The sequence below is a fragment of the Muscardinus avellanarius genome (genome assembly GCF_963383645.1).
Source record: "Muscardinus avellanarius genome assembly, chromosome: 5".
NCBI lineage: Eukaryota > Metazoa > Chordata > Mammalia > Rodentia > Gliridae > Muscardinus > Muscardinus avellanarius.
Genome location: NC_137790.1, coordinates 47590605 through 47606271, shown reverse-complemented (window position 1 = coordinate 47606271; position 15667 = coordinate 47590605). Strand labels below are relative to the sequence as shown.

Below are 15667 nucleotides of genomic sequence, written 5' to 3'. Positions count from 1 at the left end.
CACAATATGCAGCCATCAGTCATGCATTGAAGACTCTCCTTTTTGTAGAAACACTGCAAACACAACATGTTATGGAGAAAGATCTTTAAAGGCCGTCTCACACAATATAATTACTATCCATCCCTGAACTGCATGCAATTAAAGATATGGAAGTCAAGAGGGGTTTTGAGTCAAATAACTAAGCACACTATAGTTCAGGTCATTGAACCAACAATGATGGAGTGCCAGACCCAGGTGCCCTCTAGTGCTACAAAATCTAGTATGTTAAGTTCCATTTCATCTATGAGCTCCTCCTACTCTAAAGAAGCAGGTCATTTCACTACAGATGGTGTTTCCAAAAAGCAGCCTGTTCTAATAAAGACTTTGTCTCTTTTTCATAGGATGGTACTATAGACTTTTCATCAACTTCGTGCTAAGGAGGCATATTTTCTTCTTTGTGCTACAAACCTATTTCCCGGCCATGTTGATGGTGATGCTATCGTGGGTGTCATTCTGGATCGATCGAAGAGCTGTTCCTGCAAGAGTGTCCCTGGGTAAATAAACATTTCTGCACTTTGCAAAATACTGCTATGGAAGAAAGGCCAGGGAAGGCAAATGAAAATGAGTGCTACATAGAAAGGAGAAAAGAAAGTGGTGCATCAACCCTTCCTAGGTCTGTGCTGGACCTGGAACCGCAAAGTCAAATAAATGAGGTGGACTACAGTCTTAGGCCATGATCAGTTTATTTTGGGATCTGTGAGCTTTTTATTTCTCAGCAAGACCCAGGAAGTTGTTAGAGGTTACAGATTATGTGACAGAAATCGACACATAGTGCAATAGATTACATCTCAGCAAAAGCTCAGTCACGATCTTCTGCAAAAAAGCCTATATGGTAGCCAGGCATGGTGCACACTTGTAATCCCAGTGCTTGGGAGGCTGAGACAGGAGGATCGCACAGGTTCAAAGCCAGCCCCAGCTTTTTAGTGAGGCTCTCAGCTACTTAGTGAGACCCTGTTTCCAAATAAAGTATAAAATCAGTCTGGGAGTATAGCCCAGAGGTAGAAAAGAAAAGTCCCTGAGTTCTACCCCCAGCACCACCAAAAAAGCCTATATGGTTACAAGGAACATGCATATGTCTAGGCCTGTTTGATTAAAACATTCTGATTTGGCAGGTAACATGAGAACATAGCCAAAGCCATATCTTTGTACAGAGCACACTGAGTGAAAGATCTTTGTCCTTGGACTTTTCTCACAAGACTCAATGTGTTCCCTCAAAGGTTGTTTCCATTAGCCCATGTCCAGACAGTGGTGGTTTAGTAGAAATACTTGGAGATGCAAGCTATGATTAAAGTATTTATCATACCACCTTCAATTGTATGCAAATATACAATATATATATATATTTTTTTCTCCTCACTTTAAAAAGCTATTCCAGCCAGGTGTGATGGCACCTGCCTGTTATCCCTAGTACTTGGAAGACTGAGACAAGAGGACTGAAGATTTGAGGCCAGCCTCAGCAAGTTAACAAGGACCTCAGCAACCTAGTAAAACCCTTTTTCAAAAGAAAAATAAATAAAATAGAGTTGGAGGTGTAGCTCAGAGGCAGAATGGCTCTGGGTTCAATCTCCAGTACAAAAAAAAAAAAAAAGCTATCCCTTTTCCCTTATCCATGGTCATTGGTCATTTAGCTTTGCATAACAAACACTAACATCATAGAAGGAAAACCCTTTCAACTAATCCACTCTATACTGTCAGTGTCTTAATAAATACCTGGTGTGTGTGTTTGAGGGGGGATTGGTGGGAATTTGGGAATGTGTTGATTAGAAATTAGAGCTTTACTCAAAGGACCAAATCACAATCAACCACAGCGGAATTTCAGGTACTGCAGCACTTCAGTTGGCAAAAGATTCTGTGTGGAGAGGCACTGCCGGCCCATTCAGTCACCACACAGTGGTGATTATCTACTCCATCTAGCGTTTTATATGCCACCGTCACACACGCTGATTTATAGGAGCCATTTCAGACCCACTTAGTGGTTATTTAGTCCTCGCGAAGTGGAAGGTGCCAAGCTAAGCACTTAGATGGCCTGTTACTTAATGAGAACCCCAGAGTTAATCCCACTTGCCTTCTTGGCCAGTGCAGGGCAGAGCTCTCTCATTTCATCTAATTTTGTTCTTTCACCTATAATGCTCTATCCAGAGAGAAGGCTGTGCTAAGTGCTTCACAATTGTTGTAATTATCACGCAATTCATTCCAAAAAGTATGGTTTGAAGTTAATGCTCACAAATCATATGCATACTTCAAAAGATTGTTTGAAAGACAAAAATTATTAACAATTTGTTCACCTCTTTCCCCTATTAAAAGCTTCAATCTTTAAGCATCTGAAGCTTGAATATCTTCAAGGAAAATAGAGCATCTGAACAAGTAATTAAATTATTTTGACTGTATCTTCACATCAGAGCATCTGTGTCCCGACCTCCACTCTGCTCTGGAGCAGCATAAACCCAGACAGGAGGTGTATCCCCAGCCCCAAGGCAGGATGAGGGAGGCTCCCAGTCTCTGAAAGTTCTGAACAGGATTTTCAATCAGATCCTTCAAGCTGATGGCTCTGCTCTTAAAAGTGCGAGAATGGTGTCTCTAAGAGCTGGTTCTGTGGCAGGCTGAAGTGAACGGAGAACATGGAAACACTATATTTAAGTTGCCCTAGGATTCTGTGATTCTCACATCCATACCTGGCCCCTCTAGAGTTAGGAAATTCCTATACAGACTTAGGTTAAATAATATGTAAATGAGAATCCCCTCCTTTTTAAATAAAGATAACTGGTATTTCTTCAGCTTTTCAGAGATATTTTGCTCCTGCTGTATTCATTCTTCCAAAATGCTCTGATACTCAGTAACCTGAAAGTCTCTATAACTACCTCTTCTCTCCCCCAACTTGACTTTCCTCAACTGTTACGCTCCTTCACCTTCTCTGCATTATTTGATGATATTAAGCATCCTCCCCCAAACCAGAAACAAGAATAGTGGTCAGCCGGGCATGGTGGTGCACGCTTGTAATCCCCACACTTGGGAGGCTGAGACAGGAGGATGGCACAGGTTTGAAGCCAGCCTCAGCAGCTTAGTGAGGCTCTCAGCAACTTAATGAGACCCTGTTTCCAAATAAAATATAAAATAGGTCTGGGAGTATAGCCCAGAGGTAGAAAGCCTCTGGGTTTCACCCCCAGTACCACAAATAAATAAATAAATAAATAAATTTTTAAAAGTGCTCAGACCTGCTTAGCATTCTCTTTCATTTATTCTGTTTTAACCAATGCTGTGACCCTTGCTAGCCTTCCCCTGGATTGTCACAGTAGAGGCCGACCTGCCCGGCGTCATCTTTCAGAGCTTTGTAACATCTGACCCAGAGGAGAACAAGGTGCAGAAATCCAATCCATGCTCCTAAATACTTGGGTGGTATTCTCCTGAGGAAGGAGCAGCTTTTCTAATTTACACTCAGCTGTAGCACAGGCCTTGTAATTGCCTATATTACTTTACCTCCTGTTCTTCTTGATGCAGGTCAACCCTCCTACAAGGGTGTTATCTCTAGAATTCAAGTGTGATTACGCTGAGGTACTCTCAACTTAAAAGGCTATTGAGGTAAATACCTTCAGTTTGAAATCCAAGGTGACCCTGAGGGTTGCCAAGTAAAATACAAGACACTCTGTTAAATTTGAATTTTAGATAAGCAGTAAATAATGTTGCTCAGTTTAAAACCCTATTTCTGCTGCAATGTACTTACTCTAAGCTTTAGTCAATTTGGATGCTCAGTATTCTCAAACAGACAGCCATTTCTCGCTGCTTAGCTTGCCTCTTTACATCTGTTTTGCCTTTCCTTCCACCTAGAATGCCCTCCATACCTGTCTTTTTCCTATCTGAATCCTGCCATCTGTCCGCAGCCAGAAGTCTATGCTGATGGCTTGAAGCACACATGGTCTTTCCCATACTTGAACCGCTTGGCATTTTGTACATCTCCCTAGGCACCTTACTTCCTCTATTTTGTGTTTAGCTATGGGGCAGGGATGGCCTGACTTGTTTCTTCTATTAGAATGTGAGTTCCTTTGGGACAATAACTACTGCTGCCGTCTTCCCTTCCTGCAGTGACTAGCACAGAACCCTGCTCATATTTCATACTTACTACACAGCTGTTATGTTGCCAGTGCTTAGCCCAATATATTTTTTAAAAATTGTTTTAGTTACTAACTGGAAACAGTAAAAAAGTGATTAATTTTCTGGTTAAGATCCACATTTGTCAAGTTTCAGGTAAAGAACAATAGAGGCTGAACAGCAGAGAATCCACTGTGATTAAGTGATTTTCCTGAGAGACAATAGCTATCAAAGTTTGGAAAGTATGATGAGTTCAAAGTATTATCTTTCCATTTGATTTGGTGAGGAGACAATTATATGAAGTGGCCATTTAGTCAAACAGAGGTCATGCATTTCACCGGGCGTGGCGGCACACGCTTGTAATCCCCGCACTTGGGAGGTGGAGACAGGAGGATCGTGCAGGTTCGAAGCCAGCCGCTCTGGCTTAAGAGACCCTGTTTCCAAATAAAAAATATAAAATAGGTCTGGGAGTGTAGCCCAGAGGTAGAAGGGTTTCCAGGAACCCCAATACCACCAAAAAAAAAAAGAGGTCATGCATATGGATTACAAAATTATCTTCCCACCTACTGATATTACTCTGCATCATACCAAAACAGCTCTATTTTGCCAGGCAAAGTTAAATGAGGCTATTTTTACCCTTGTGGAAGGATTCGCAATGTTATACTTTTTATTTCTACCTCTCCCTTTTCCTTGCTTCTATCATTCTTGCTTTCCTCACCCCATTCTTGCTTATGCCATTCTCTGTACTATGTGCTAAGTAATGGGGTCCTTTGCTGGGAAACAGATGTGGCAGAGAAAGATAAAGCTTTCAGGCCTGTAGTCACTTGTAGAAAAAAATATCTTCTAACATAGGACATGCCATATACCTGGTAGAGTGACCAGGGACAAGAGCAATTCATTAACCATCATAGAAATGATCAAAACTTCTGCTGATAGTTACTGGACTCTGGCACCACCACTGAGGTGAAATTGTTTGGGTTTGTTGTTGTTGTTGTTGTTGTTGTTGTTGTTGTACTAGGGATGGAACCCTTCTACCTCCGGGCTACACTCCCAGACCTATTTTTATATTTTTTTAAATTTGGAAACAGGGTCTCTTAAGCCAGCACGGCTGGCTTCTCCACTTCCCAAGCGCGGATTTTACCAGCATGCGCCACCATGCCCGGAGAAATCATTGTTCTTAGCTGTGGGTGTTTGAATATCCAGCCCATCTTCCTTTCCCTTATATTCCTTCATACTTTCTTTCTTCCTGGGCCTAAATGGAAATGTTTACACTCTATTGAAAATGAATGGAGATACCCTCTCCCTTCAGAAGAACTACCTGCAACAGGGTTACTAAAGGGGCAATGTCAGTAGCTCTGTAAGTGATGCCGATCTGCCCTCCCCACCATGCCTGTCAACCTCTTCACCTTGTGTGGCAAAAAAATGGCCACTGAAACACAAAGATGAATAGTATTCCCCAGGCTGTCCTCAGTTCACCCCGTGCATATCCTCACAGTTAATATGGTGAAGCTGTAATGGTTCAGGGGAGCTGAGTCAAATGGCCAGGCTAAATGTTTTCTCATAACACTTTTCTAATGATGCAGAGTAATATCAGTAGGTGGGAAGATAATTTTGTAATCCCAATACATGACCTTTCTTTAACTAAATGGCCACTTCATATAATTCAAAACTCCTTTATTGGGATGTTAACTTTAATGGATCTGGAAGGAATACTATTTGTCAAGATTAATGAATTTCCAAGGGGTGGTTCAAGACATCATAAGTGTGCTTAATGTAGCTGTAATAGTTCCGACTTCAAGTTATATTGCTTTAGGAATTTATATATCAGTTTTTACATCATTTACTCCTCCTATCCAATAATCCCTCCTTTCTACTCTCTCACTCTTTTTAAAATTATTGCTCATTATAAACAAGGAAAATCTAGTATGCTGGTTTTGAAATAAAACTACAGTAAATTAGTTAGACTAAACACACCTTTAAAATGAGTAATGGTTTATTGCTCCCTGGAAAATATAGATAGTACAGTTCTTTTTAGTAGCCCAATGCTCATTGATTTCAAATACATGGTGATAAATTGGGGGTGTATACACATGAGTCTTTGTTCTACATTCTTATTTTACCCACTAAATTTATATTACTATCTTCTAAGGAAAGAATAAAAATAAAAAACACATAAGTCGGGCTTAGTGGTACATGTTTGTAATTCCAGCTACTCAGGAAACTGAACCAGGAGGATTCCAAGTTGGAGGTCAGCCTGGGCAACTTAGCGAGGCCCTGTCTCAAAATAAAAATATAAGGGCTGGGGATATGTTCAGTGGTAGAATACTTGCCTAATATGTGTGAGGCCCTGGGTTTGATTACTAGTACTATGAACAAGGATAAAAAAAGAAAGAAAAAGAGAGTAAGAAAAAGAGAAAAAGAGAGAAAGAAAGGAATTCCATCTATCTTTTATACCTTAAAAATTAGAGAAGACATTTAAAAATTTTTTGAACTGATGAGGTAAGCTACTAAATAGGAATGTTAGTTAAGAATTTCTTTAGTTTCTACCAGTGACATCTTGAGGGAATGAAAACTTTTGGCCTGTTTAAAAGCACAGAATATCCCCTTTATGCCTCTTGACATAACTTCACATTATTTTGCAGCACCCACATATACATATAAATCTTATACATTTTATACATATACAGAAATCCTCTCTACATAAAGATTGGTTTATAATCTTAAGAACAAAAGGAAATTCCCTTTACTGGCTCAAAATAATGGGCAGTAGGTTTGCATATAAAAAGCACAGGTGTACCACTCAAAGAGAAAGATTTGAATCCTACTTCAAACAAAATTTGAGCTAATTACTTAGCCATTCTCAAATCATATTTTTTTTCTGCAACATGTGGCTAATCAATACTTACCCAGCTGTGTGGTAGGTAAACATTTGATGAAAGCAAGCAGGTTTAAGGTAATAATCTTAGCTTCAGCTGTACTTATAATGTTAATAAACATTTCACATCTCCATGTTTATGTAGCAAGTGTTTTTCAGAGCCAAAGAATTCAGGCAGCATGCCCCATATGCAGATTGTTGACTTTACACTGTTGGCGGGGTCCCTGGAATTCAATGTGACAGTGGCCTGTCTTTAATGTTAAGAGTCAAAGTTACTTTTAAGTTTCTAATTCTGGAGTTCAAATCAAAGTCAAGGTAGGATTCTGAGTCCTCCTGTGGTGGCTGTCAAATTACCAGGTTGTGTTGGTCTTGATTATATAAACTAAACACTTCAATTGAGATCGAATGGCTCTATAGCATTGCATAGTGTTTGGCCTGGGGCTTTCCAGGTTGAGAACCTCAGGGGATTACTGTAGAAAGGAAGGAAATCTGTTGGTGAAAGCAGTCCACATGCTGTGTCTGTACATTTAGGAGTAAATCATGGTGTTCTTCCTGCTGTTTGGGGCTCCTCACAACTTATAAAAATCATTAAGGATTCCATTTGCACCTCCCTAGTGGGAAGTTAAGAAATAAAACCATGGCAGCTAGTGTGCATCTGAAATATTTACAACACTATACTTTCTCTCCAGGAAGTACTTCTGTGATATCCCTTTGAGAAAGTTGTATACACATGGAGTAGCCCTCCCACAGGCAGGTTTTATTAAAGACATCTCAGTCACTTCCTCCTCCATTGTTGCTCACCTCTAATGCTCATGTGCAGAAATGAAGAGGGGAAAGGAAGAGAAGAAAAAAGGGAAAGGAATGGAAATCCTTCAGGAAAAGAGAAGGGAGAGAAGTAGAGGGAGAGGGGAGAAAGGGGGGAAACTGGCATTAAACCAATGCTCACCATGTCTGCCATGGACTGAGCTCCCACTAGCACATGTACACTCTGAATTTCAGTTCAACTGCAGTTTTAGTAACAAAAGGGCAAAGCCAATAATGATGGCTTTAGAGAAGTTCCTATGAAAAATTGATAGGAAGAATAGCCAGCCATCTTCAAGGCTACCAAAGATGACTCAAGAAGAAATATTCTCCTCCTCTAGCATGGAAGACTAAAGGTAGACATAATGTGTGTGCGTGTGCGTGCGTGTGCGTGCGTGTGCGTGCGTGCGTGCGTGTGTGTGTGTGTGTGTGTGTGTGTTATTCTGGGGATTGAACCCAGGGGCATTCTACCTCTGAATTATATCCCTAACCCTTTATATTTTTTATTTGGTAACAGTGTCTCACTAAGTTGCTGAGGACCTCACTAAATTGCAGAGGATGACCTCAAACCTACAATCCTCCGACAAGCCTTCCAAGTATTGGGACTATAAGAGTGCATCCTGGTGCCTAGCTTGAAATATTTAACACTAAAAGGGAAATAACGAGAAAGTTATTGGAAATTATGTTGGGATTTTTTCCAAAAGAGAAAAATTTTAATTAAGCAGGTATTCACCTTTGTGGGGTGGGTAGAAGAGGCCCATTTAGGGCCAGGATGCAGATACGTCAGGCTCTGTAGCAGAAAGGACACTTTATGGGCAGTAGGGATAAAGGCAAGAACAAGAGATGGGAAGAAAAATCCAAATGAAAGCCTTTTTGTGTACTAAGTCAGCATGCAGAGATTCACAACCATCCCCATCACCAGACTGATACTGTTCTAGAAATGCACCAGCAGGCATGGTCCAGCACCATATCCAAGTAATGAATGGCTGTCACTAAGCTTGTCACTACTCTCCAATGGCAGGAATCACCACAGTGCTGACCATGTCCACCATCGTCACCGGCGTGAATGCCTCCATGCCCCAGGTGTCCTATGTCAAGGCTGTGGATGTGTACTTGTGGGTCAGCTCCCTCTTCGTGTTTCTATCAGTCATTGAGTATGCAGCAGTAAATTACCTCACCACCATGGAAGAGCGGGAGCAGTTCAAAAAGAGAGGAAAGGTACACTCTTGCTTTGGTAACAGATCTCTTTTAGAATGTGGAAAGCACTGTTTTGTTTTGTTTTGTTTTGTTTTGTTTTGTTTTGTTTACAGCCTTCTTCTGAAAGTCCTACAGGCCCTTGTATTAAATCCATATGCTTTGGCAATATAGCAGATGAAAACTTACACACACACACACACACACACACACACACACACACACATTTGTTCTAGGGATTGAATCCAGGGATGTTCTTCCTCTGAGCTACAACCCAGCCCTATTTTATTTCATTGTGAAACAGGGTCTTGCTAAGTTACTGTATGCTGGGCTCAAACCTATATTTTGATCTCTGCTCTGTGCTAGCTTGTTTTCTCAGCATCTTGATTCACCCTAACCAGGACTTTCTGTGCATGAAGGATTTTTATCAGGATATTCCTCTCCCCTGAGTACCTCTCGGAAAGAAGGGGTTTGTGTACAAACCACTCCCCTTCAAATGGATGATGATGAGAGCTAATATGTGATGAGTGTCCATTTTATGTGGGCATTATGCCAACTACCTAACATATATTATGTCATTTAATTCTCATCACTACCCTGAAAGGTCAATGCTTAATGACTCTCATTTCGCAGAGGTAAAAGAGGTGCAGACAAGGCTGTATAGCTAAAGGGGGATCAGCGATGGGTCTGGGGCTCCTTGCCGGTAATGGTTGAGCTCTCAAACAATGAATGGTGCTCTTCTCCACCAAAAGCCAGAGTTTTTCCCTTCCTGTCATCAGGATAGTGGTAGAGCAGACAGTGGCTTTTCTCCACACAGTATCCTAGGAATAAGGTACTTTCCAGGCTCTAAATATTATCACGTTTTTGTGTCAGTACTTCATAAATGGGGAGCGGTTGCTCCTCACCTGTTTCATTTTACAAAGGACTTGAGCACCAGTCCCATATTCGTATGCAAACGGACACAAGACATTGCACTTAAGAAACTTATCTAATTAGATTTGATCACATTTGCTAACCTACATTTAGGAAACAGTGTGTGTGTGTGTGTTACATCATTTTCTTGTGCTGAAGTCTTATGTTAGTTCCCAAATGTAGGTTTTGTAGAGATTATTATTTCTACTGTATAAACAAAGGAGCAGAGTTTTAGAGATATAAAGTGATTTGCCAAAAGATTCAGAGCTAACAGATTGGCTATTGCCATTCAGATCTCCTGGAATGCTAACTTCACTCTTCCATCTTTTATCCTTTGAGCCAAACTCTAATAGGAACTGATTTTATTTTATTGCAGATGCTACAATTTCTTTAGTTGACAGTGTGTGGGTGCATGTCACACACGCCCAGTGAGGTGCTAGGCAGGTGTGAAGAGACTGGGAGTGTGCACATCACCTGCGATTTTGTCGAGACTGACTCAGCAGGTCTGGTATAACCTGAGAGGATACATTTCTAACAAGCTCCAGGTGATGCTGATGCGGCTGGTCCATCTCTCATGCTGAGAACAGCAAGGATTTGGATAATCTGTGAAGTCGAAGGCAACAGGGAGAAAATGTGTAAAAAAATCTTTTGATTTGAAGAGTTGTTAACCCTAGAAATAGGCATTGAAATAATTTTGGTCCACCTTCATCTAGTCCTTTGACACCAAAATATCTATGTTCTTCTGCACCTAGCTGCCTTTCAACACACAATTTCACAGTATCTAATTATTTTTTACTTGATAATGTTATATACAATTGTTAACGTGCCACTGTGAAGATATTATTTTGAGTTCATAAATATTTTTTAAAATGTATCTTTATATCATGCTAAAATGAACATAATTTAGAATTTCCCACTTCTTATTCATTTTTATTTTGATTTTGCTCTTGTAGTTCTTGGTCTTGAGCATCCTTGGTAGGCAAGTGTTTTGCCACTGAGATAAATACCAAACCCTTTCTTTTTTTTTTTTTTTTACTTTTGTTTACTTTCACACAGTGTCTTCCTAGTCGTGCAGGCTGGTCTTGAACTTGGGATCCTCCTGCCTCAGCCTCTCAGGTATCTGAGATAACAGGTCTATGTCACTATTCCAGGCCTAGAATTTTTCACCTTTATTATGATTATGATTATTATTATCATTATTATTATTGCTATTATTATTTATGATACTGGAGGTTGAACCCAGGCACATTCTGCCTCTGAGCTACACCCCCTGCCATATTTTACTTTTTATTTGAAACAGAGTTTCACTAAGTTGGTAAGGGTGGCCTCAAACCTTCAGTCCTCCTGTCTCAGTCTCTTGAGTTCTAGGATTATAAGTATACCCCACCAAGCCTGACTTCATCTTAATTATTTTAAAGTGCATAGTTCAATAGTGTTTATATATTCACATTGTGTGGTCAATCTCTAGAGCTTTGTCATCTTGCAAAATTGAAATGCTATGTCCACTAAACAAGGGCCCCCACTCCAGGCCCTGGAAAATTTTATTCTAAACATCCTCTTGAAATGTGCAATTATGCCGGGAGTGAGTGGTGGGGCATGCTTGTAATACCAGCATTCAGGAAGCTGAGATCTGAGGATTGCAGTTCGTGGACAGCCTCAGCTACTTAGTGAGGCCCTTCGCAACTTACTAAGACCCTGTTTCAAAATAAATAATAATAATAAAACAGGGCAGGGGTGTAGCTCAGAGGTCAAATGCCCCTGGGTTCCACCTCCAGATCTGCAAAAAAAGTGCAATTATCTCAAAGAAATGTCCTATTTACCATTCATGTATTTGTGAAATAAATGAAGAGACGAGTTATAAATAATGCAAAACCGAACTCCAGGACTCCTCAGCTTTGTGTTCTAGGCTAAGGCTCCTAAACCTCTGTCTTTAATTTCAAGGTAGTATAATTTCTTCCCTGTTATGAAGTTCAGATGATATAATAAATGAGTCTGAAATCTTGGTAAATTATAAAGTTCTATGCAGATGTAAGTTCTCATTATGATTAGTGTTAAGAACATACATTTCTGAAGGAATGGCTTTAATAGGTTAATAGAAAAAAGGCTGCTGAGGGATCAGATGCTCTACTGAAGAAAGGGTTGGAGCAGTTGTCTGTGGGTTTAGGAGCCAATCAATGGCATCTCTCCTTTAAAGTTGAGTTGAAAACCAGTTTTAAAGAGAGAGCAAGATGAACCAGGCATGGTGATGCACACCTGTAATTTCAGTACTTGGAAGGCTAGGACAGGAGGATTGCAGGTTTGAAACCAGCCTCAGCGACTTAGCAAGGCCCTGTTCCAAACCAAAGATAAAAAGAGCTAGGGGTATTGTCGGGGGTGGTGGCGTACTCTTCAGATTCGAAGCCAGCCTCAGCTACTTAGTGAGATGCTGTTTCCAAATAAATTATAAAGTAGGGCTGGGGGTGTAGCCCAGAGGTAGAAAGACCCTGGGTTTCACCACCCAGTACCACAAAAAAGAAGAGCTGAGGGTATACCTCAGAGGGCAAGATGCCAATGGGTTCAATCTACAGTACCACAAGGGAGGAAGATATATATATATATATATATATATATATATAGAGAGAGAGAGAGAATATATATATATATATATATATATATATATATATATATATATATATTGAGAGAGAGAGAAGGAGAGAAACATAAAGATACCATGTTTGTTTTGGATAATGCAGTTTTTTAATATTGCTTAAATCTGTGACCTAAGAAAGTTCATTATTTTATAACTGAATTAAAAGTGCTTACTCTTTTGGCCATTTGAAAAGCTAAATAATTAGGGTTCTCTCTGACAGGTCAGTCTTTTATCATATTTCAGAAAACAGGCCTGGATAATCATGAAGATCCCAAAGAAAAAACACAAAAGGATTGAGCCATACATGTCAGCTCCTTTCCTTGGACACCTAGGGGGAAAGGATTGAGAGATGGGGAGAAATGCTAAAATGTTAGGCCAGTGGAGAGCCTCCCTATGAAAATGTGAAGTCAGGCAAAGCTTCTTTCCTACTACCAATGCCATCAATCACACCCATCACTACTATGACAACCCATGAGCACAACCATCACAACAACCCACCACCACCTCTACCATCTCACACACACATACACACACACACCATACACACCACACACACACACACACACACACACACACACACACCACACATTCTGTAGATACTAAGTATTGAGAGACCATCAAGAGCCATGGAAAAACTGTACCTAGGTTTGACTCTTACCAAAAAGGAGAAAGTAAGATTTTTTTTTCTTTTCTTTTATCTAAATGCTTTCCTAATTCCAGAACCTAGAACTTGGTCTAAAACTATCATATCTATAGTTCAGACAAAATACATGTTAGCTGTGTACTCACTTGTGGACTGGAGTTAAAAATTAAAGACCATCCTAAAACTGTTCCTATTAAACAACTGACTTACACAAACTTGTGAAAAATAGTTGCCTATTGGTAAGTTGTAGAGTATAAACTTTAATCAGTTATACAGATAATTTTAAATAATGATAATGAATAAAATGTGATATTTTTGTTGTTTGCAGATTTTTGTTAACATACTAATGATACTTTTATTCAAATAAAAAATGCCATGGCATAGCTCAGCAGTGCTAGGGAAACCACTGACAAGACTATTTATACCTTTTCTAATTAAGTATAAATTTAAATATTATTGGCTATACGCAGTAAGTTGTTCAGTTTTATCTCATTGCATGTTTATTTTGTCTATTTTTATTTTATTGTGGAGATTTTCTACAAACAAGACAAAAAGGAACAACATAACTCAAAGTTCAGATTCTTGGTGAGGTCATAGACTACACAAAATTGTCTTCATGTTTTTTAGATTCAGTAACGTATTAGGTTTTTAAATTGCTGTGAACCAAATATACATTTTGACAGAAATTTAGTTGGCAGCCTCCCATTTGAATTCTGAGTAATTTCATCCTGAGTAGCTTCTCCATATTTGCTCATTTTCCAATTCCCTATAGATCAAAAAATGATTTTGTTCTCTCAAAAAGCAATTGCTAATAGCTGCTTCCTCAACACTACTCTGTGTGAGTGAAAAACACTATCTTCCGGAGAATAAAACCTTAAAGAAAAAAATTCAGTTTAGACTCAATCAGGCAGCACAGCCAGGAAGCACTGATAATTTGCTTTTTAAAAAGAAAGGAAACAAGCCAATATCATGTTGTTTAATTGAGCTTGTTTAGCATCATTTATAGGTGCTTTTAAGCAAAAATATGAAGGCCTGGCTAATTTGCATTTTAAAAGAGTAGCTAATATCATTCCCTATCCCATTCCCAATTTAAGCATAAATGGATCACCAGATGATCTGCTCAGTTTTTGGACAAAACCCACTCTGGCATACAACTGTGTTCTCTCTAAAGAGGAAAATAAGTTGAAAAGGAAATCCAGTTGGCTGATATTGATGTTGTGATAAATCATATTCAGCTTCAACTTACAAACTTATAGCAAACCATTCATAGTACTCAGAAACAAAAAGGAAAACATAACAGCTTAACGGTCTATCAAGCCAGGACTAAATTTGGAAACAATGGCATTATAGTTGTGTCATATTTACTTGTATGATGTTCAGCTATCTCAGTGGGAATAAATATAAAGCTCTTTGCTAAATCAGGATCAGTAAGGCAGTGTGTTCCATTTATTATTAAAATGACTTGTGCCCAGGAGTGGTGGTTCATGCCTGTAATCCCAGTACTTGAATAGCTAAGACAGGAGGATTGCAGGTTCGAGGCCAGCTTTAGCAATTTAGTGAGCCCCTTTTCAAAACAAAAATAAATAAATAAATAAAAAGGACTGGAGGTATCGCTTGGAGTAGAATACTCCTGGGTTCAAGCTCAGTGCAAAAAGAAAAAAAAAAAAAAACTTGTAATCAGACATCAGAAAAAAAGCAAAACCAAAATTCTATTTTTTATAACAAGCTAAACATTCTTAGCATTTATGGAAGCTATTTTCAAAATCTGATTTACGTTTTTACTGTAATTCCTATTCACAAAACTATATTCATGACCTACTAAAAAATTCTTTTTGACAGATTTCTGGAATATATAATATTGATGCAGCTCAAGCCATGGCCTTTGATGGTTGTTACCATGACAGTGAGACTGACATGGAACAGACATCCTTGTCTTTACACTCAGAAGAAGACTCAGTGGGAAGGAGATCTACAGGCAGTCCCAGCCCAGATTCATCTCAAGTAAAGAGTAGAAAATCCCTGGGAGGTAACATCAGTAGAATCATCCTGGAAAATAGCCATGCCATTGATACCTATTCTAGAATTTTATTTCCCATTGTGTATATAATATTCAATTTTATTTACTGGGGTGTATATGTATAAAAAGGAGCTTCTGTTTTGTGTTTTGTTTGTTTGTTTGTTTTTGTTTGTTTGTGGGTATGAGGCTAGGAATCAAACCCAGGGCCTTGTGCATGCTAGTCAAGTTCTAGCACTGAGCTACATCCTCAGCCCAGAAAGGAATTTCTAATGTGTAAGAACTTATATTTGAGTCCGAATATTCGAATAAAAAACCTCTTGAATGTGAGTTGGACAGTATAGATTAAACTAGGAGAGAATCCCATCTCTTGACCTAAAGAAGATTTGTAAACTGACTGACTTACATGTAGGAAAGAGTTCAGATTCCTAGGAGAATCTGAACCCATTAATAAGAGTCATAGGCATTTCTTCATAT

At 39.3% G+C, this 15667-nt stretch overlaps 1 protein-coding gene across 1 annotated transcript in view; it reads left to right on the top strand.

Annotated features, from left to right (window-relative positions):
* The window catches only part of GABRR3 (gamma-aminobutyric acid type A receptor subunit rho3), a gene marked incomplete at its 3' end in the record, with an annotated part of 43402 nt that extends 28084 nt beyond the window's left edge, over nt 1-15318 (top strand). Inside the window, exons 6-8 of the mRNA XM_080696340.1 lie at nt 381-533; nt 8820-9016; nt 15016-15318. Coding sequence (XP_080552466.1) covers nt 381-533; nt 8820-9016; nt 15016-15318 — 653 coding nt within the window. The remainder of the gene's footprint in view (nt 1-380; nt 534-8819; nt 9017-15015) is intronic.
* Nucleotides 15319-15667: the final 349 nt, after the last annotated feature.